Consider the following 21,027-nt stretch of genomic DNA (forward strand, 5'->3'; position numbering starts at 1 on the left):
GCTGTTCCACACACACACACACAAACACACACACACACACACACACCCCTACACCTTTTTCTTCATTAAAGACATTTAAAAATCTTCAGAAACTACTTGGGGAAATGCTCCCTCCGTGGGGGAAAGTAAGACTTTCCTGATAAAAAAAAATAACCTTTCCCTTGAACTTTAGCAATATTCCTTATCACAAGAGAATGACTGGTGAGGGAGGAGTCTGATGAATTTGGGATTTTAGGCAGCCCTTTCTCCGTTCTTGCAAAAGCTTCTGGCAGACAGCAGAGGACAGTTGTTGCATTATTCTCACCCTGCCCTGAGAATAAACTCTCAGATCCTAGATTTAGTTCCTCAGAGAATAATAACAATGCACCATCAATTTATAATGAGACAATAAGAACATGCATGGAGCTTCCAGAAAGAAAACAATGGAGGGGGCATGTAATGGCAACAAAGGGAGAAAGAGGTCCTTAAATAAAAATGGATGCTTCTTTTTTTGAGAAGCTTTCTTCCTTTGCCTGCAGGAGCTTCCAAAACTCACTCCGTCACAATCCATCATTTACATCCTCTGCTGTATCTTCAAGCCACCACCTAAGAGCATTTACACCACCACTAACCTAGCATGACACATTCTCCCCCATGACCCTTTCTGAACTCCTCCTCCTGGTTCCATCCTTCAAGCCTGAATACAACCACCACCATAGCACTTCTTCTCCCACTCCCAGCGCTCCTTAACAATTGCCTGTTCTGGGCTCTAATTTTTGTTACTTGTGGCTTCAGGGACACTGAATCTAGTGGGTGGTAGTGGGTGAAAGGTGTAGAACCACTGACTTTCTTTATTTTGAAAGTCATGCTGAAGCCCCGGTGCACTTCCATGGCCTTGCCCTGGAGAATATTCCATGTCACCAATCCAAGCGATGTCAAAATGTTTAATCATTCCTAGAATTTGAAGTCTCCTATTTTGGCAGCACCTGCCAGTCTCAGATAAGCGCATAGCCTTTAGCCACGGCTCTTTTAGCGACCTTATGAGGAAGTGGTGGTCACTGTTGTCCTACAATCCGAGATTAGCATATTGTGCTGTGAGGATGCTGCCAAGGCTCACCAGGCAGGCCTGGCAAACTAATTAGAACAATCCCTTATCCTATATTTTGGTGGCAGGAAAAGAGACTTGCTCATCATGCCAATACATTCTGCATTTATCCACATCCCCCTCTGTTTACCCAGCTAATTGGTTGCACCAAGGAGACCTTGATGCTGCGAAATTCTTTTTGAAACATTTTTAATGCCAAACTGTGTTGATGTTACTGGTCAGTGATAAGTGCAAAACGAATGCTTTTGGAATTGGTCCTCTGCGTCATAGTAAATGTTTCCATTTTGGTTTGCACCATGGTTGATTTTAAGCCAGACTGATATTTGTTTATTTATTTTTGCCCCTGGCAAGTTTTTAGTTCAGCCTCTGAAAGGCTGCTCAGCAACACAGCGAAAGGTCACTCTGTGTTCTCACTGCAGCTGCTTCTGTCTTCACGGGAGAGTGAAAGAGGCAAGATATTTTGCAGTGCTCTCCAGTGCCTTATGAACACAAGTGTATGCCATGAAGATTAGCACCTACACATTTTGCCTCATATATCTGGTTCTACAGGGGCTAGAGACTTGCTTTTCAAGCATAAAAATGAAAGCACAGATTCCTGGCCAGCCAATGAAGCTAACAGGCACTTAATGCTGGGTTAGCAAGTCATATGACTGAGCTGAATGGGCTTAGAGTGCAGTCTAATATCCACGAGGGTCAGCTCATGTGGCCGAGCCCCCACTGAACTGGATAACCTATTGATTGATGGGCAAGGCTTTTCACTCCCAGAGCAGATATCTGTGTGTTTTCAACTGTTTCTGAGGAGTTCTGCACATTCTTATAAACTGAACACACTTGGAATAAAATACATAGAAATCATCACCTTTGGGTGGAGGCTTCTTCTCAATTTTCTCATGCTTTACAGGCTTGTCTGTCTGAATTTCTGGAAGCAAAACACCAGTTAGTTCCTGGAAAGCAATTTTAAAAGTACATTGGAAAAATAACAGTGCTAGCTAGCTAGTGAATATTTGAAATTGTTACCATTCTTATTTTCTTTTTTTTAAAGTATACCCTACTTTTTTCCCATACACAAAGATGCTCCTCAAAGAGGTTTGCAAATATAAATGCAACAATGATCCAATCATTAAAATACAATTCATGAAGATAGTGAAAATGGCAACAAAAAGTAAAACACAGAAAAACACAACCACTACACGAAGCAGCAGCATAATTCAACAGCTTGCTCAAGAAGGAATGCTCTCAACTGTTGACGGAACATAATTAAGGAGGAGGATGTCCCAACAAAACGAATAGGGGGATGGACAGAGAACTCCACATAAAGAGCACCAGCGTAAAAAAAAAACCTTTGTACGATGCAAATAGTCTTGACTCAGGTTGCACACACAAAGGGCTCAACAACTGCCTATCATTAAGGATGGGCAGATTCACAGAAGAGGATGTGGTCCTCCAGGTAGCCTGGTTACTTGAAGCCCAGTTTAGAACTTTATTGGTAATATCCAGCACCTTTAATTGCACTCGGAAATGCACTGGAAACAGAAAAAAGGGAGGAAAACATACAGAACATACCCACAATAATTTAAATAGAAATTATTACCTTTGGGTGGTGGCTTCTTTTCAGTTTTCTCTGGTTTTTCAGACTTATCTATGTGGATTTCTGGAAGCAAAACATCACTTAGTTATTGAAAGAGATACTATTGTCGCAGGAAGGCAGTGGAGAAAATACGTCAAAAACACATCAAAGTTACCTAGCTTAGAAATGAAGCATTTGAAATATTGAAATAGAATATATATATGTTCTTGATAGTGTTGCTGTTTTCAAAATCCAGTATTTATTCCATGGGGGCGGCAGTAGTGGCTCACTCTGTAGGGTCGAGCTAACAAGGAAGGGGAAGGGGCAAATCCACTTACTAGGACAGGGAAGGGCAAGGCAGCGGAAAGGTAGAGGATGCACAGATGTTTCTCAGAGCCAATCCAATGCTCTGACTGGCGCATCCACACACCACACTGCCAGTAGCAGAGAAAGGGGGTGCGGTGGGGATGGTGCGCCCCAAGTGTCATCCTGAGAGGGGGTGACATTTGACGCACCACCCGCCCACGACTCCCAAGCCTATCTCGACTCCCGAGCTGTCAAAACAAGGGGGAAGACCTCCGGCAAAGCGGCACAGCTCCCTCTTTCCCCCGATGGCTCAGGCTAGAGTCCTGAGCTGTCGGGGGAAGGGGGGAGCTAAACCGCTTTGCTGGTGGTCTTTTCCCTTCGTTTTGACAGCTCGGGAGCTGGGGGAGAGTTGGGCTAGCCCCCCTGGGACACATGCGGCTAGCCCCCCTGGGATGCATGCAGCTAGCCCCGCCCCAGCTGTTGTACTATGTACAATGACAATAAAGTATCTATTTATCTAGCTCCGCCTCTGCACACTGCCATCTCTCTCACACACCCAGTAAACAAATAATATAATACATATTTTCAATGAATTCATTGTTTCATTCCTTCCTTTAAATTTGCAAAATGGTGCAAGGATGAAATTGTGTGTTAGTGCAACTGAGCAAGACCTCTTGCCTCACGAGTCTTTAGCAGCGAGTTGCTCTTTGCTTCCCACCAGACATTTTTCAGGTGCAGCCTCTTTGGAGATCCCTGTTGTTTTTATATCCAGGGCTATGCATGTAGAACAGACTCCATTGTAAGTGACTGCCATTTTTATGGGGCCATGTTCACAAATTCCTTCGCCACTCCTAAGAGTCCTGATGTTCTTGGGGAGGTACTGATTTAAACCCACTACCACATTTGGGTTCCTGATACAACCTGACTGCTACTCAGTGGGGTCAGTTTTATAGCTGAAAAACAGCATCCCTAAAGAACTTGTAACATTTAAGAGAGGGGAGGAAAGAAATCACACACCCCCCCATCAGCTGCATTTCAGTGCCTTTTTTAAACAGCATCTGCTTTATTCTCTATGACAAATAGCTTTAATTTTCTGCTAATCACATCATATCATTTTTGCTGAGTTGCCAAAGCAGTTGTAGTCTCATAGAAGACTTGCATGGCCAGATGAAAGGATGCAATTTATCTCCATCAGAGAGGCATATTGTTAATAAATCCTAAATATTATGAATTCATGTTTAGAAAACTGACAGAATCCAGCAGCAGCAACGATAATCTCAGTCACCAAGGCAACCATCCTGATTCTCTATAAGATGACAGTACAGTTTATTAAATTATTGTGAGAGAGTATGTATTTTTAAAGAAGTATTTCATTGCTAAATTTTCATTAGCTACCAAGGAAATCTGGAGGGGGGGGAATCCACAGCTTTCTTTCTGCACTGCTGGTTTCACAGCAGTTTAGTATTTTATTTCCTTGATTGTGGATATCACCTTTTCTGATAATAGAAAGATACACATCGCCTGTAGGCAAATAATTATTTTATATTCTCTAAGATGAAAAGTCAATAACCTGTTCAACTACAATTTTAAAATATTGAGGAGATATGTTTCTATAAAAGTTTAGCAGATCAGCATAGCCTTGCACTGCTCCATTTGGAATTCCCAAGCCACGGCACAGATTTTACAGATTATGATATGAAATTGTTTTCCATATATACACTGTGGTATTTATTCAGACTGACTATTCTCCCTGCATTATTGTCCAGGCTTAAACCACAATAGCAAGAAAATGCTTGTGTGCAAACTAGATATATAGATATAGTTTTTACTTAATTATTATGTTTCGTGTATAATCACACAAAAAGTATGGTTCAGCCAAAGTTCAGCACTAATCTCATCCACATGCCACAGCAAGACATAAATTGTGACTTGCCGTACATGAGCAAATGGGTCTTACTTCTTTCCATAATGCTCTCCTGGCTTGGGTTTGTTTCACTCCCAATAAACAATTATTGGGCCAATGTTTGGGTTGTTGTTGTTGTTTTTTAGCTTTCTGATCATGATTTGTTGGACTCAAACCAAACATAATCTCAGATTCAGTTGTAATATGAACATAATGTAGGATCCAAAATTGCACTGGCAAACTTCCACTTGTGCAACAAAACCATACATTCTTCTCCTTCCCCTTGTAGACCCCATGTGCTACCAGATCTTCTCCAAAGTGCCACCCAATGCTCCAGAACAGCTTTTAAGAGCATGTGGTGGCTGTAGGGGGCAGAAGGGGAGGAAGGTGAAGTTCTGTTGCACAAGAAGTTTGTTCTGCTCACACATGGACAGAATTAGTTACAATGCATGGTTTGCTTCTCCCCAGCTTGGTGCATTCATGGTAAACCATTAATTATGTTTCACTGTGTTGCGTGAACTGAGCCACAGTAAAGTTCCTCCAAGTGACAGTTGAATTTCAACTACATAAAAGCACCTGAGATCTATGGATATAGGGCAGCATGCAAATTCTGTCATTCAATCAATTAATTAATAACTCTCCCATTGAGATCAATTACAGGTGGGTAGCCGTGAAGTGTGCATGCACACAAAAGCTCATACCAAGAACAAACTTAGTTGGTCTCTAAGGTGCTACTGGAAAGAATTTTTTATTTTATTTTGTATTGAGATCAATGGGACTCAAAAGTACAAACTTTGCTTGGGTTATTCCAGTTTTTGCGATACAAAATCCTGGAAGATTAGAGTTTGATTTCAAATGATGAAATATAATCTTACATTGATCAGCTCCTGCACCAATATAACATGAACTATTTAATTTTAAAGCTCATATTTAAACATTTGGGGGTGAATTCCAACAGCAATATGTCTGTCTTTATTCCTTCATGCCAAATGCATATACCAATACAGGAAAAGGCAGAAAGAAAAAAGCCTATATTATAGAAGTAGTTTGGCAAGCAGTGATCAGAATAATTTTAGCTAACCATTGTTCCTCTCCTCTGACTGCAAAAGTGTTGGGCTCAGTGAGTGGGAAATAACATCTTTAGCAATCTAATTAGCTTGATCCTTTTGTAGTTTTAACCACAGATTAACAAGGGTTTATCTCTATGCTTGCTGCTTTGAAGTCCTATTTTCTGTCAATTCAGGATGCTAACAGTCCCATACTGATGTCTGCCAACCATTCAAATTAGAAAAGGACATCAGATATTGCCTCTGACATCCAAGACCCCATTCACCTGTCCTGTAGACATTTTGCTGCTGCCTTCTTCTTTTTTTTAAGATTTTCTTGGTTTACAAAGTGTGTGTAATGTCTCTCGTATTTTCCCATAAAACATTTTTACAGATCAATTTTAGTTGTTGAGACATTAGGGAGAGAGGGGGGGAGGAAGTGGGTGGGATGGGTGGGAGGGTGGGGTGGGGAGATGATGTTTCTATTTTCCTTAATATATGTAGGATTTGGTATCAGCGTCGCTTGTGTTGGTTCTCTGTTGTTTGCTTGTGTTTCTTTGGCAGTGAGAGGTCACAATTGGCGTAGGGTTTGATTGTTCATTTGTGGTTGGCTGTGGTGGTCTTTGGTTTCCTGTGTGAGTGGGGTGGGTGGGTGTTTTGGATCAGGTTAGCCATATTGATTTGTATGCTGTCGGTAGATTTTTGTCATTGTCTTGTTGGGCAGTGTGTGCGATGAAGGGGGACCATACGGGGGTGAAGGTTCTGAACCACCTTGGTTGCCATCACTGTTCTTGTCCCCTCGGTCTTCCAGTTTAGTCTTTCCAACATCTTCAGGGGTGTTTAACAAATGGATAGTGAAGGAACACAAGCTGCAACGCAACACTCATGTACTTGGCATAAAAAGTCAACTTCTGCTGACTTATGTATGAAAAAAGCATTGGCAATCAGCCAATGTACATTCTGGATTCAGAGCAAGCAAAGAGCAGGAGATAGAGGGCATGTGAACATGCATGTTGACTGGGCACATGAAAAGCATGGAGCATCTAGAGGATGAATAAGCATGTGTTTAGAAGATGAAGAAAAATAAAGGATGAGATTGAGAAAGAATGGGTGGAAGAATGGTGGTGGTGAAAATCTTTAAGAAACAAAGAAATAGCTAAAAATGAAGACAAAGTGTGTTTGTGTAGGCAAGCAGGGTTAATTTTGTGGTCCCAGTCATGGTGCCACCCTCACCTAGGTAGTGACTAAAAAAGGTGCAATAAAATAACCCAATCAGACGATGATCTGGATTAAAATGGCCATTAAAATTTAGGCGAAATTTGGCTCCGGCATTGGGTGTATATTCATCCCAGCCTCCTTGCTGGAGGCCTGATACTTTTTCAGAGCTGTGTCAAGGATTATGGTTTCCCCAAGACGCTGATCTACTGAGGTGGCTGTCCTAAGGTCACCACTGGAAACTCTATGGCCTGTCTGCCCCACACTTGGCTTCTGGACAGAGACTTCCACCAAGACCCCTCTAACAGGGTACCCAGATTACGCTTCTGGTTCAGGACAGGGCGATGCACCACTTCACCCAAAAGCGACACACACAATCGCTTTTATGCGTTGGCACGGCCCAACTGGGGGGCCTCTGATTGGCCCGTTTTGAACTTAAGCTTTTGGCAGGAAGTCCCGCCCTGTGACCCTGTTGGCTGGCTAGGGAATTCCTAAGTGGCCAGCACACCACATGTATTCTGGCTGCCAGCTGGTAGCTGAGGGTGAGGGACCGCAACCATTGCTCACCCAAGAAAGGGGTGAGCGGCCATTTTGGTCTTTTGAAGACACAGAATTACTTTTTTGTGTTTATAGCTATATAAAAGAAGCCTGTCAAATGTGATGTACAGTGGGCAGATTTGCATTCATGAAACATTCACGTAAATGCCTTTTATGACTCTAAGCTTCCTCTTAAACCATAACAAATAACAGAGCACCTCAACTTCCTGTAGAAACACACAATGCAATTTCAATACAGGAATTCGAAAAGCAGATAAGTTATTTTTTTTTAAAAAAAAAATTAAAGGTAAAGGACCCCTGACAGTTATGTCCAGTCGTGAACGACTCTGGGGTTGTGGTGCTCATCTCGCTTTATTGGGCAAGGGAGCCAGCATTTGTTTGCTTCCACGGACAGTTTTTCCAGGTCATGTGGCTAGCATGACTAAGCCGCTTCTGGTGAAACCAGAGCAGCACACGGAAATGCCGTTTACCTTCCCGTCACAGCGGTACCTATTTATCTACTTGCATTTTGACGTGCTTTCGAACTGCTAGGTTGGCAGGAGCTGGGATGGAACAATAGGAGCTCACCCCATTGCGGGGATTTGAATTGCCGACCTTCCAATCGGCAGGCCCAAGGCCACACTAAATATTTGAAAGGTCGCCTGACATGCAGCTAATCCAGAGTCCCCACTACAAGCTACAATCCTCCATGTGACTCAGTATGATGGATTGCATCAGGCCATTTGGCTTTCCAGAAGATCTCACTGACATGATGGGAAAGTGAGAGGAGCTCCACCTTTGACTGGACTTAACCGTCCAGGGGTACGTTACCGTTACCCTTACATGCAGATGATTAGTTTGTGATCAGTATATGCCTTCTTACTGCTGTGCTGGACGTAGTGTGCTAAGATCAAGCTGTTTGCTCTGTGTGCCACAGTAAACAAAAATACTATGGCTGAGAATCTTAACTGTTCTAAAATATTTCCATTGCAGTCCTGGAACCATTATACAGTACATCCTTCCCTCCCCGAATTACTTTACTTGGATCCACTGAGAAGCAAACAACCACTTTCAGGTCTTAGAAAACCCAGCAGCTCTGTGTTTACCAAAGAGATAGTTGAAATAGTCTGATTTTATGATGCATTCAAATACAAGTCTATTTTGTTTTCAGGAAGAGAGCAATACAGATTTATCATGGATTAAGGCTTTACTGCTGAGAATTTTAAGCGATTTCCCCACTGGGGTGTAGCTCTATTGAAGCCCTCAGTGATGAAAATATTAGTGCCAGCAAGTCAAACACATCCCTTCTTCTCCACAGCAGCAGGTGTTTTGATTTGAGAGATAATAGTTTTGATTATTTCTTTGTTGGGCAATAAGGCAAAAATGGGAGAACTGCATGAAAGTACTTTTGATCCCCCAAAGGGGAACAAATATCACAACTGGAGAGAGAGACCTGTTGGAATGTAATGTAAAAGTGCTGTCTAAAATGCATAAAATATTATTGGAATGGGAGACAAAGGATGAGCAAGTAAAATCCTCACTGATACACTGGGCAATAGATATTGGTCATAATACAGACAGGGAAGCATGGGAAGGATTGTGGAACATGGATATAAAATTTACAGCATGTTACGGTCTAAGAGAAAATTATATGAAAATGATATACCGGTGGTATCCAACACCAAGCAAATTGGCAAAAAATGTATACATCTAAATCAAATAAGTGTTGGAAATGTAAAGAGAAAGAAGGTTCTTTTTATCATATGTGGTGGTCTTGTAGTAAGGTTAAAGCTCACTGGGAAATGATATATAATGAAATGAAAAGGATGTTTAAAATAATGTTTGTAAAAAACCCAGAAGCTTTTCTTTTGGGAATTATTGGGACAGAACTACCTAAACTATATAGAAACTTATTCATGTATGCTACTACCTGTGTAGTGACAATAATGTTACTTGCCCAGAAAATCCTATGGATTTGAGATGGTTAAATTCAGAGCTAGCCAAACCATGTTGTGACATAAAACAAATGTTTCAACTGGAGCTGAAAATAGTGGGTTATAGTGGCAATTAGTCTCACCAGTAGCAGCAGTCAGTGTGGAAGGGTGGTGGTGTTTTCCTGACCTGTCACTGCCATTGGATACTTACCAACTGAGAGAATGGTCAAACATCAAGGAGGTCAGCATAGTGCACCAGCAGAAGTACTGGATTGGCTCTGCTGGCGCATCTGCACTGCACCAACCTCCCTGCCACCTCATCCCTCCCTGTTACCCTCCCAGTACAGCACAGTGATGCTAGTGGCAGAAGGTCAGGTAAGCACCTCCACCCTTCCATGCGGACTGCTACCAAGGCTGCATTCACAGGGCAGTTTATTCCATTTTCATGATGTTTGCCACATTATAGTTGAGCTTCCACACAATGTAAAAGCTTTTTGCTCTTCTGTTTCCTTTCTGTTCTCACACAAGCAGCCACATCTCTCTTCCCTGTACCTTCCTTAAATTCCCATCTAATAATTCTGCGTAACATAATCTCATTATGTTGCTCTCTTTTTGCCTAGGGTGCAAAAAGAGAACAGGAATTTAAGCTACACCTCCTGTTTTAATTAAGCATACTGTTTTCTTTGACTGAACATGATAATTTCTTTGCTCAGGTGTGATCCTTTACTCTAGATGTGCTGCGATGGTACGGATGGATCCATGCTGGATTCATTTATGAAGGACATTCATTTTGTGTTGTTGTTTTTATGATGCCTGAAAGGTGGCCACTGATTTCAGGAAGCCTCCCCATGCACAGTTATGCACTACAAAAACAGTTATGCAATCTGCAGTCTTCCAAAATAAAAGTGTATATATTTTAACACAAAGTGCTTTGCAGGAAGATTCACAAAATTGCCTTCCGGTGAGTAGTAGTTAAGAGGCAGCAAGCCCCCATTGCAGTCCACGGTAAAAGCAATTCACATACAAAAAGAAGCACAGTGCCATATGGAGATATAAAGAGAAAATCAGCTAAACTCTGAAAGCACTAAATATGCAAATTGGGATATTCTTTAGAGACGAGTGAATGGAATAACTAATTACCCAAATGGTGCCAACACCAGCCATACTGGCAAACTCTATAAAACCCCACAGGTTTCAGGAGAGCGTTGTGCTATTCTAGCGCTTGTATTTTAAGTGGCTCTGCAGCTTGAAAGAGGGATTTTGGATTTAGATAAGGATTGGTATTTTTTGTTGGCTAGTTAAACAATTTCCATAAACAGGAACATTACCAAAATGTTACTGCCACCCCTGAATATTATTTAAAGATTGTTGAAGTGAAAGGAGAATAAGAGTTTTCAGTCCTAAGCAGGTGGATAGGAAGGGGACAGCAGAATGTCAACAAGGTGTTAAGATTTACAGGTGTGTGACACATAGGCCCTGGGACAGTGCAGAGGCCATATACCATTAGATTTTGTTATGAAAGCAAAGCATTCTCAGTAGTCATAATGACATATTAATTATATTTAACATCTCCTGCCTTACACACAGAGAAAGACACTTTTTCACAGAGCAAAAGACCGGAGGTGTGACTCTGATCCAGGGATGGGGAACTCAAGAGGCATATTTATTCTTGGTCAACCTCCCAGATGGCAAAAGTGGGTGTGGTCAGACACACAGCGCTTTCCATTCTCCATCCAGGGAAGCAATGGGTATTATCACAGGACACATTCTAGCCAGGTAAAATCACTAGCAACCTTTTTCAGCCATGGGCCAGTCCACCGTCCCTCAGACCATGTGGTGGGCTGGACTATATTGGGGGGGGGGGGAATGAACGAATTCCTATGCCCCACAAATAACCCAGAGATGCATTTTAAATAAAAACACACATTCTACTCATGTAAAAACACCAGGCAGGCCCCACAAATAACCCAGAGATGCATTTTAAATAAAAGGACTAATTCTACTCATGTAAAAACACACTGATCCATGGACTGAATTGAGAAGGCGATTGGGCCGCATCCGGCCCATGGGCCTTAGGTTGCCTACCCCTGCACTAGAGGATGATACAGAGCAGACCTAACGAGAGGGGTAGCAGAACAGGCCAGATAGAGAGGATTGGCAGACCACATTTAACCTCTAGGTCTGGGATTCCCCATCTCTTCTCTAAGCAAGAAAGCAAATACAGATTCTCAAGAGACTAACTGGCAGTACATTACAAATCCCCTGATACTCCCTTTTCCTCACCACCCTGCCCTGCATCCCATTGCAGGATTCAGCACACATTGCAAATTCACTTGCAAACCCACAAATCTCCAGATTGCACTGCTACAAAATGGCAGCATTTTGATGTTGCAAGTAGCGGTGTTAGCATTCATTAGTAAGATCAAAAGTTAGGGATAGGACTATCATCAACAACAACAATTTGGTCCAAAGACCCACAAGGATAGGGATATTTGCAGTCATTAACCATCTCCAGGAATTACATTTGCTACTTGTTTTGGGAAAGGGTTAATTTCCAGTCCTTTGCCTAGGTTTCTTGGTTTATGGAAATGAAAAATGTTGGAGATACAGAACACCCTCTGGAAAAAAAAAGTTATCTGGTCTTGAAGTTCTTTTTTATTGAAATTGCTGGATATTTTGCTCAAGCAGGAAGCTCCAGATTCACCTCCAAGCATTTTGATGTGTCACAATATGTGGAAATGTACCATTATAGAGCTGTGGGCAGGGGTGGGGTGAGTGTTATACCTTAACATTCGGTGAAACAGACTGCTATTCTTCATGCATTTACATCTTAATGATTTCAAAGAGTAATGGTAATGGGGTAATGGATTCCAATGGATAATGGATTTCATGAATCCATTGCACTTAATTTTTAAAAAGGTCTTTGGTCAATATTTATTTTTACTTTGGGACAGTAGTGTCAGGGTCTAAATGGCATCTCCTTATTTATAGCACAGCCCTACAGTATGCATGCTACCCAGAAGCAATTCCCACTGAGCTGGGTGAATCTTAGTTCCTAGGAAGTTAGGCAGGCTGATAGAATAGGTATTAGAACACTGCAATATTTAAAAGAAGTTACAATAAATACCTTGCGACTGTAACAAGCTTTTAAGCAGTAGACAAAGCCTGCATGTGGCCATAACTTTATCTAGATCTATATCTAGTTCTTTCTAACATCATTTATCTCCTAAACGTTATAACGAGTGAGCCACACACCAAGTGATGGGAACAGGTAGGAAAATATGGCTGTATGATGGAGTTTGTGGATGCCAGTGTGGTGTAGCGGTAGACTCGTAATCTGGGGAACCGGGTTCGTGTCTCCACTCCACACATGCAGCTGCTGGGTGACCTTGGGCTAGTCACACTTCTTTGAAGTCTCTCAGCCCCACTCACCTCACAGAGTGTTTGTTGTGGGGGAGGAAGGGAAAGGAGAATGTTAGCCGCTTTGAGACTCCTTCAGGTAGTGAAAAGCGGGATATCAAATCCAAACTCTTCTTCTTCTTTTTCTTCTTCTTCTTCTTCCTCTTCTTCTTCCTCTCCCCCTCCACACTGGCGCTCCATTCTCTGCCTCATCAGCTCATTCTCTTGCCCTTTCCCACCTCCACCTCTATTCCAGCTGTGGCCTTTCCATCTGAAGTCAGCCACCATTGTATATTCAAATATAAGCATAGAGATGAACTGTAGCTGAGTTAGAGGTAGCCCATCAAAATTTGGCTTTGCCTCCTCGCCCATTTTCTTGGCCTCTACATCCTGCAACTTGTCACCTCCCCCCTTTTACTGCCCTTGCCACCTGATAGGCCAAATTAAATAAAGCCATTTTGAAATTTGCAGAATATGCCAATTTAGGAATTGCTATTTAAAATGCTTGGTCATGCAAAAATGGATATAATGGTTGATGATGTCACAACTGCCCTTTAACTCTGCTCCTAATAGGGTGGAGGATTTTAACTGGTCTGTCTCAGGCAAAATCTCACATGTTATCCAGAGATGTTATATCCACTCTACCACTGTTATTTTTCTGAAGGTAGCTCTCTTGCCAATGGCAGTGAAGCAGTTCAGCAGGGATAAGGCTGGGAAACAGATCCTCTCCTTTGTGAACATCTGAAATTTTATGGTAGAAGATGAAACTAAACTAGCTTTGAAATTTGCTTACCTTTCTTTTTGACCAGTGGTTGGATTCCTTCTAAAAAGAGAGAGAGGAAAAACATAAAGTAAGGTTAGTTTGCAGTTTAGGTATATTTCAATAAACTGGTCTTCTGTGTTCCAGTCATAAGCTGTTCATGTAAAAATAAATTATACTGGATCAATTTCTGTATGGTTAGAGGATGAGGCTATTTATTAGTGGCTACCTTGTGTATCTGAGACACTGAGCTGAGAAACACAAGCAGGAGATGGCTATTGTTCTCCACAGGCATTTGCTTGGCTACTGTGAGATCAGTGTGTTAGACTAGATGAGCCTTTGGTTTCACCTAGAAGGGATCTTCTTATGTAGGGTCAGGGTACTAATTGCCAATGCTTTCTCTTTTACCATTAAGCATATCTCTCTGAAATAGAGAGATATAATACCTGGGCACAGAAAAATATACAAAAATGTAATAGGAGTTGGCCAGACAATAAAATAGGGATGGGAAACCTGTGTCCTGCTAGCTGTTGTTCAACTCCAATTCCCATCAGCCCCTGTCAGCATGGAAAACAGTCAAGGATGGGAATTGTAGTCCAGCAACATCTGGAGGAAGGGCACAGGTTCACCACTGTCCCACCATAAATGAAGACCCTATCCACCTATCTCAGCTCTACATTCCCATCTAGAGGGGGAAATGCAGAAATCAGAATGGCTCCCCTTGTGATCATAGCTCTCCTGTCTGAAGTTTTCATGATGGCAGGAGCTGAGCCACCCTAGCTCTGCTACACCCTCACGCGTCACTTGAACGTGAATTCTCATCGTTGGCTGATTCTTCCTACCTCATTCTCACTTCCTCTTAGATCAACAGATTCAATATATTACATTACTCCTCTTCTGTGCCTTAAATAGTTGGGTAAGAGGGAGATCTTTAGGAAGCTGATATTTTCTTGTCATAGTACTTCAGGAGAAGTGCACTTGTTATGTTATGCAATGTGTTATAGGGTTAGATCCAGACTCGCCTTCCATTCACAGAAGAAGGACTGAGATCCAGCAGAGGCTCCTGCTGTTCTTGAGGGTCTCCCACCCCCACAGTAGTTTTGTTTGTTTGTTTGTTTGGAGTTTCCAGTGGGCTGCAGAGGAAAGAGGGGAATTGGTGAATATTCCTCCCTCCTTTTCTTCCAGTAGAGCATGGGTAGAGTTCTGGATCAAGCCCACAGTTTATTTCTTTGCCAACATTCAGCTAAAAAATGGGTTGTGTATATTCAAAATTCAAACATACAGCAAACTATCTCTTTTATTGAAGAACACATTGTAAAGTTCCTTTGTGTAATTGTTTTATCTCTGGTGATGTTGTTTCTCTGTTTGGATTTATGATTTTCTGTGCTGCTGGCTTTTGCTGTAATAAAACCGACTGACTGATGGACTGACAGCAAACTATACTTGATACTACAGTGGTACCTCGGGTTAAGAACTTAATTCGTTCTGGAGGTCCATTCTTAACCTGAAACTGTTCTTCACCTGAAGCACCACTTTAGCTAATGGGACCTCCCGCTGCTGCTGTGCCGCCAGAGCACAATTTCTGTTCTTATCCTGAAGCAAAGTTCTTAACCTGAAGCGTTATTTCTGGATTAGCGGAGTTTGTAACCTGAAGTGTCTGTAACCTGAGGTACCACTGTACTTATTTTCCTTCTGTATAACAACAAGAGGAGCAGAAGGTGTGTCCTCTGTTGATTCTGGCAACCATGTTTCCTTTCCATACCTGCTCAGTATATTGTATTGTGTTCTTCAATCTTGGATCCCCCTATCTTGGGTCTTTTACTGCAATTCACATAATCCCCAGCCAGTTTAGCCAGTGGTCAGGGGTGGTAGGCGCTCAAGTCCAACTACATCTAGGAACTCAAGGTTGAAGAACACTGGTATATTGCACTGTCTCAAGGCCAGGTATAAGCTTTGAATGATAGCACTGGGGCATTTTTGTGCTAAGCTTGTACCATTTAAATTGTCCCTCTTCAGCACTCAGTAAGGTGTTCTGTAATATCAGGGACCAAGGCTGTTGGTGCCAATAGGAGGCTGTTCAATCTGATCGAAAACTGATCAGGAACCTTTAAGGGCAGACTTTCCCAAATCCAAATGTGGGTTTGTATTCATTTCATTCTAGTTTCCCCTCTGTTCTGTTAAGATAACAAGTCCTGACTACTTGAGCAATGAGTTCCCAAGTATTTCTGCCATGCTCTTTTGCTTGTCAGTCTGTGTATTTGTTCAAGGGACTTAGGGAAACAATCTCTCATTTCCCCCCCCCCTGCTTCTTTGGGGCTTATTGCCTATAACAGCTGGAAAATCAGCAGAATTCAATATGCTTTTTCCTAATACAGTGAAGGGGGTGGAGGGAATCTGCTCTTGAATTTATAAATGCCAGGTTGCTAAAGATATGGGAACTCTGCCAGAAAAACAGACAAACAAACAGAGCAATCTAATTCAGGTGTTGTTATTGCAGGTTAGCATTGCATAGGATGCTCTGAAAATGAACTCTATAGTAGTAGCAAACCCTTTGGAGCTTAGTAGCTTGTGTGCATGTATTGTCTCCATTAAGCAGTATCCCTTTGACACTCACATTCAGCAGTCCAGCTTGATACTCCGTGTGTACAGCACAGAAACAAACTATCCTGCATGCCATGCAAATGATTTTAATCTACAGAGAGGATGCTCAATTAGTAGAAAGATGTATGTAATTTGCAATAAGCACTGGCTGGCAGCATACAGCTGCATTGTTCCTGCCTAATACCCATCTAATCAAACAAAGCATGTGACCTTTTATAAAGATGAGCACAACCAACCTTTTATTTTCAAGGAAGGCGCCACTTCACCTAAACCAAGAGAGAATAGAATAACCAGATGAATAGATGAATAATCATATATTAGCAATATATATATATAACTCCATCTGGATTATCTGCATATTTAAATGCACTCAAGCATTATGAGTTGGACAATGAAAATAGAAAGATTGAGAGATTTTTATTCTGATGCTTCTATTTTCATATGTAGATCAGGGAGTTTGTAGCTTTTTTGGTTCTCACATAATGAGAGGCTTAATGGGAGTTTGAACATTATACCCATGTGGGTCACATACACTGGAGTTGCCTCCCACAATTTCCTATTCCAATTGCACTCTTTGTGCTCCCCCAAAGGTACCACTCCCCCAACTCAGGTGGGGTGAAGTTGGATGAAGGGACTGCAAAATTCCCTACATTTTTGAATCCCAAAGAGAACATTAATGCCTTGATAACTTGAAATGTGAAACTGCAAGAACTAGTCATCGTGTATTGAGTCATCACATATTTCCACCTAAATTTTGAATTACCATAATCCAAAAAGACCATATCCTTTTTAGAATGTAGAACAAAACCAAAAATAAAATAAAAATGTATTCCATGCTAACTCTTAAAAGGTATAGGATCTCTTTCAGGTTCAGGGCTTGATAAACTTAATCTCCCATTCTAGATTTTCTAGGAGGAGTGGTTCATAATGTCAAGTTCTGAAAATCATAAAAGTATCCCTGAAGTTATTGTTCTTATCTGTCTTGGTTTTGATAAATTATGACAGGCTTTATATAATGTTCACGTTTCCCTTTGCAAGTATGTTTGCATTATTGAATTACCTTTGTGTTTATTTCATGATTTACACAAGGTATGCTTTACCCCAGAAGCAATTTCTGAGATTAGACCAGAGCCCCATTCAAAACAAAACAAAAAATTAAAAATTGTATTTCAAGTTTGTCAAGGATTATACTGAGGAACCGCAGAAGTACACCACAGAATAGGCTCTAGTGTCAGAAAGACCTGCTGGTTGGTATTCACATGTTATTCTTATCTAAGAGCTTTGTGGAGGGGAAAACTGGGTACTACTTCAAACTGACGAATCTTATTTGGAGGAACCTGGTTTTTAATTCCAGCTGGGTTTTAACTGTATTTCTTTTGAAGAGTACTTTCTGAAGCTACAAAGCAATGATGACTAGAATCACAGAACTCTGGGGTTGGAAGGGACCATGAGGGTCATTTAGTCCAACCCCCTGCTATGCAGGAATCTTTTGCCCAATGTGGGGCTCGAACCCATGACCCTGAGATTAAGAATCTTATGTTCTACTGGCTAAGCAACAGAAACACAAGCCTACAGAGGCTTTTGATTGTTTTGCCCAAGTTGCTGGCTATGCTTACCACCTGCATTGCAGGAGTTTTTAAAGTGAAATTAAAAAGGTTTTAAAAAGTGCTAGTTATGTGCTAAGGAGTTCCATTAGGGGTGCACAGGAGACAGCAGATACCAGCTTTTTACTTCTTCTGTTTAAGTAGCCCCTGTCACATTGCAACAAAATAATCAAAAGCCTCTTTGGGCTTGCAGAGTTAGTTGTGCAGTTTCCCTGGATTCCAGCCAGTGTATATATTGCCTACACCACAGGCAGCACATTAGAACTCAACCGCTATTGTCAGTTCCAGCCACAATGCCAACTACTGCTCAATATCAAATACGAGGTTGGTCTTCGAATTCTAATGCATTCAGAGCCCATTCATTGCTCAAAGGGTATACAAAATTAAGTAGAAAGACTTGGGAATAGTTGCTACTGTTCTTTGAAGTTAATTCTTTGGCTGTATGCTTGCATTGTACTTTTCCAGTTTTTGTATAATCTAGCACAACTAGAGTTTTAATTAAAAAAATAATGGCAACATTCTATATTCTGGCCTTCTTCCCATAATTGGAGTATTAAATACCATACAGGAGCTATTCAAATGAGAGGCCAACCTGTCAGGCTATAGTGGTCACTTGATGAATTCTTGCCTCTTAGCTATCTATTTTGCTTGACCCTACTGGACGGCAGGATAAGAATGCAGCTGTACAAAACCAATCACTTGAAAACATCAGAACATGCCTCTGGTTAAAGAATACCTCTTTCGCTCTCATCTTCATCTTCAAATATGAGGTTGGTCAATAATGAAAGAAAGCCATACACCCAGTCTGTTGTCTCTTCCACCGCACCATGTACGAGTCTCAGTGGATCAGTGGTGAGCTTGTTTACGGATTGCCCTGAATGCAAAATAGAAAGAAGATAAGTTTGGGAAATAAAACACATTAATTTGACAGACTGATAGCCTTCCAATTAAAAAAAAAAAGACATCTCTAAATAGTTGACTTTGATGAAGCAACCCTAAATGTGTGGGTGCCTTTTCTTTTGTAGACAACAGATGTGATCCACAAAAATGTGAGCATATTTAAGGGCACCAATAATTTGCCCCTGGCCAGATATGCTAAATACACAGGCAGATTGTTACCTACCTGATACCACAGAGCCTGTTTTGGATCAGGAAGAGAGTATCTTTAAAAAGTGGAGTGCCCTAACAAATGATTTAGTTACCATAGTCCATATGATGACTTTACTGCCTCAGCTCAGTCCCTATAACCCCAGGATAGCTAAGATCAGAAGTCACGTTAGTCTAAACCCAGTTGGTTTGTTGCTGAATTAGTGATTCTGCCATTGCAGCTCAACTTCTAACAGATATTCTTCTTCAGTCCTCCAGGAAACAAACTTTCTTGCTTCCCATTCCACAGATGGATACAGCCCGAACCAATTCGCTGTTTATTAAAATGGCACATGGATTCTATTTGCACTTCTTCAGAGAACCAAAGCTTTGGCCTAGAGGCAGCCTGTCTATGTATCTGGCATAGACTGGAGTAAACCATTGTTACGCTTCCAGTGTAACAATGTACAGTATTTTATACAGTGTAACAAGTATTTTCTACAATACTGTAGAAAACATATAGAATGAAAAATAAAATATAATGAAAAATAAAATCTGATTAAGAGAATTGTAAGTCAGCTGTGATACAACTGTGCAAAGGGAGGAGCCTGCAGAAGGCAGAACTGTGGTAAACAAAAGGGGAATAACTCTAGGAATGGTGTGTGAGATATACATACATACATACACAATCCTGGGTGTCCAGGTTGGTAGGTCAGCAATAAAACAATAAATCACCCAAGGCCAGTGAAGTTAACTCTTCATTCAAGGGAACAAATCACAACTCAGGCCTAATGGTCTCAGCAACTCTTGCCAGGAGGTCTTGCCCCAATGAAGCAGTTGCGAGGACTGAAGGTCCACACCTTCGCTCTGCTCCTTAAGGCTCTTCCCCTGGTTCCTTCCCCCCAGCAGCCTTAGGCTTTGCCTTCTTGCCTCTTGTTCCTCTACCCTCTTCATTTCTCTCTGTGTGCTGGGATACCAGAAGGGATGAGAGCTGGGTGCAGCAGAATGAAAAGACTCCCTTCTTCTTCCACAGCCTGCCTACACTCAGCTTCTGAGTCTGCACTGCTCTCTGCCACCACCTCTTCCTGCTTATTAAAACCTGTTGCCTCTTCTGCTCCTGAAACCTCCTCCTCCCAGTCTGCTCACTCTTCTCCCTCTGACCACTCACAGTCGTCCCACTACAAATCCCCTGGCTCTGAGCCTTCTTCCCTTGGGGGTTCCCTAAAGGGCTCCCCAGCTTGTGCTTCTCACCACTGCTCTGCATCTAGACAGTCCATGACAATGGGTCACCTGTCTTCTGCTAACACAAGCAGTGCAATCAAGGTGTACATGCAGACTCTTATTCATCCCTCTTAATAATGTGCTTGTAATAGGAAAAGACAAGGAGCCTTGGGCTGCACTGAAAATCAATCAAGCCCACTGAGTGCTCAAAAACCTTTGAGGGAAGTTCAGAGTGTTTGAAAGGAGCATTCATATCACCCAATTTATGCATTTATTTGCCCAAAGTGGTGGTGGTGTTTCACTGAAGGGAAGAGAAGTGACGGGGTGATGGGTTGGGGTAGCAGGTGGGAAAGGATTTTGAAGGTGAAGTCTGTAGGGCCTCTCCTCTTTCAAGCAAATTATAAAGGCAAAGTCATTTACAGGTTGGGATCACAGGGATTGTAGTTCAGCTCCATGATGCCCCAACAGCCGAAGACACAGCCAAAATCACTTATCAGAAGGAGGAGAGGGGTGTATCTGCATCACTTGCTACCTCATCCCATTTCAACATGGTTATTCTTCCCATCTCCTTGTCCTTGGGTTAGGAGAACAAGGTAGCAGATGATGCAGTGCTTGGAGCAAAAGCAGAACTGAAGTGGGGAGGCAGCTCATTGTTGGTTGTGTGCCTGCCTTGATTCAAGAATTCAAGCAGGAGTGTTGAATTTTCATACCCACCTCTAGTTTTTAGCCTTACCTATTATTATTATTATTATTATTATTATTAT

At 41.8% G+C, this 21,027-nt stretch overlaps 1 protein-coding gene across 1 annotated transcript in view; it reads right to left on the bottom strand.

Annotated features, from left to right (window-relative positions):
• The window catches only part of TRDN (triadin), a 151,671-nt gene that overhangs the window by 100,686 nt on the left and 29,958 nt on the right, over positions 1 to 21,027 (bottom strand). Inside the window, exons 4-8 of the mRNA XM_033145391.1 lie at positions 18,693 to 18,830; positions 16,589 to 16,618; positions 13,785 to 13,814; positions 2,676 to 2,735; positions 1,944 to 2,003 (exon numbers count right to left, since the gene is read on the bottom strand). Coding sequence (XP_033001282.1) covers positions 1,944 to 2,003; positions 2,676 to 2,735; positions 13,785 to 13,814; positions 16,589 to 16,618; positions 18,693 to 18,830 — 318 coding nt within the window. The remainder of the gene's footprint in view (positions 1 to 1,943; positions 2,004 to 2,675; positions 2,736 to 13,784; positions 13,815 to 16,588; positions 16,619 to 18,692; positions 18,831 to 21,027) is intronic.

This window comes from Lacerta agilis, chromosome 3, assembly GCF_009819535.1.
Source record: "Lacerta agilis isolate rLacAgi1 chromosome 3, rLacAgi1.pri, whole genome shotgun sequence".
NCBI classification, from domain to species: Eukaryota; Metazoa; Chordata; class Lepidosauria; order Squamata; family Lacertidae; genus Lacerta; species Lacerta agilis.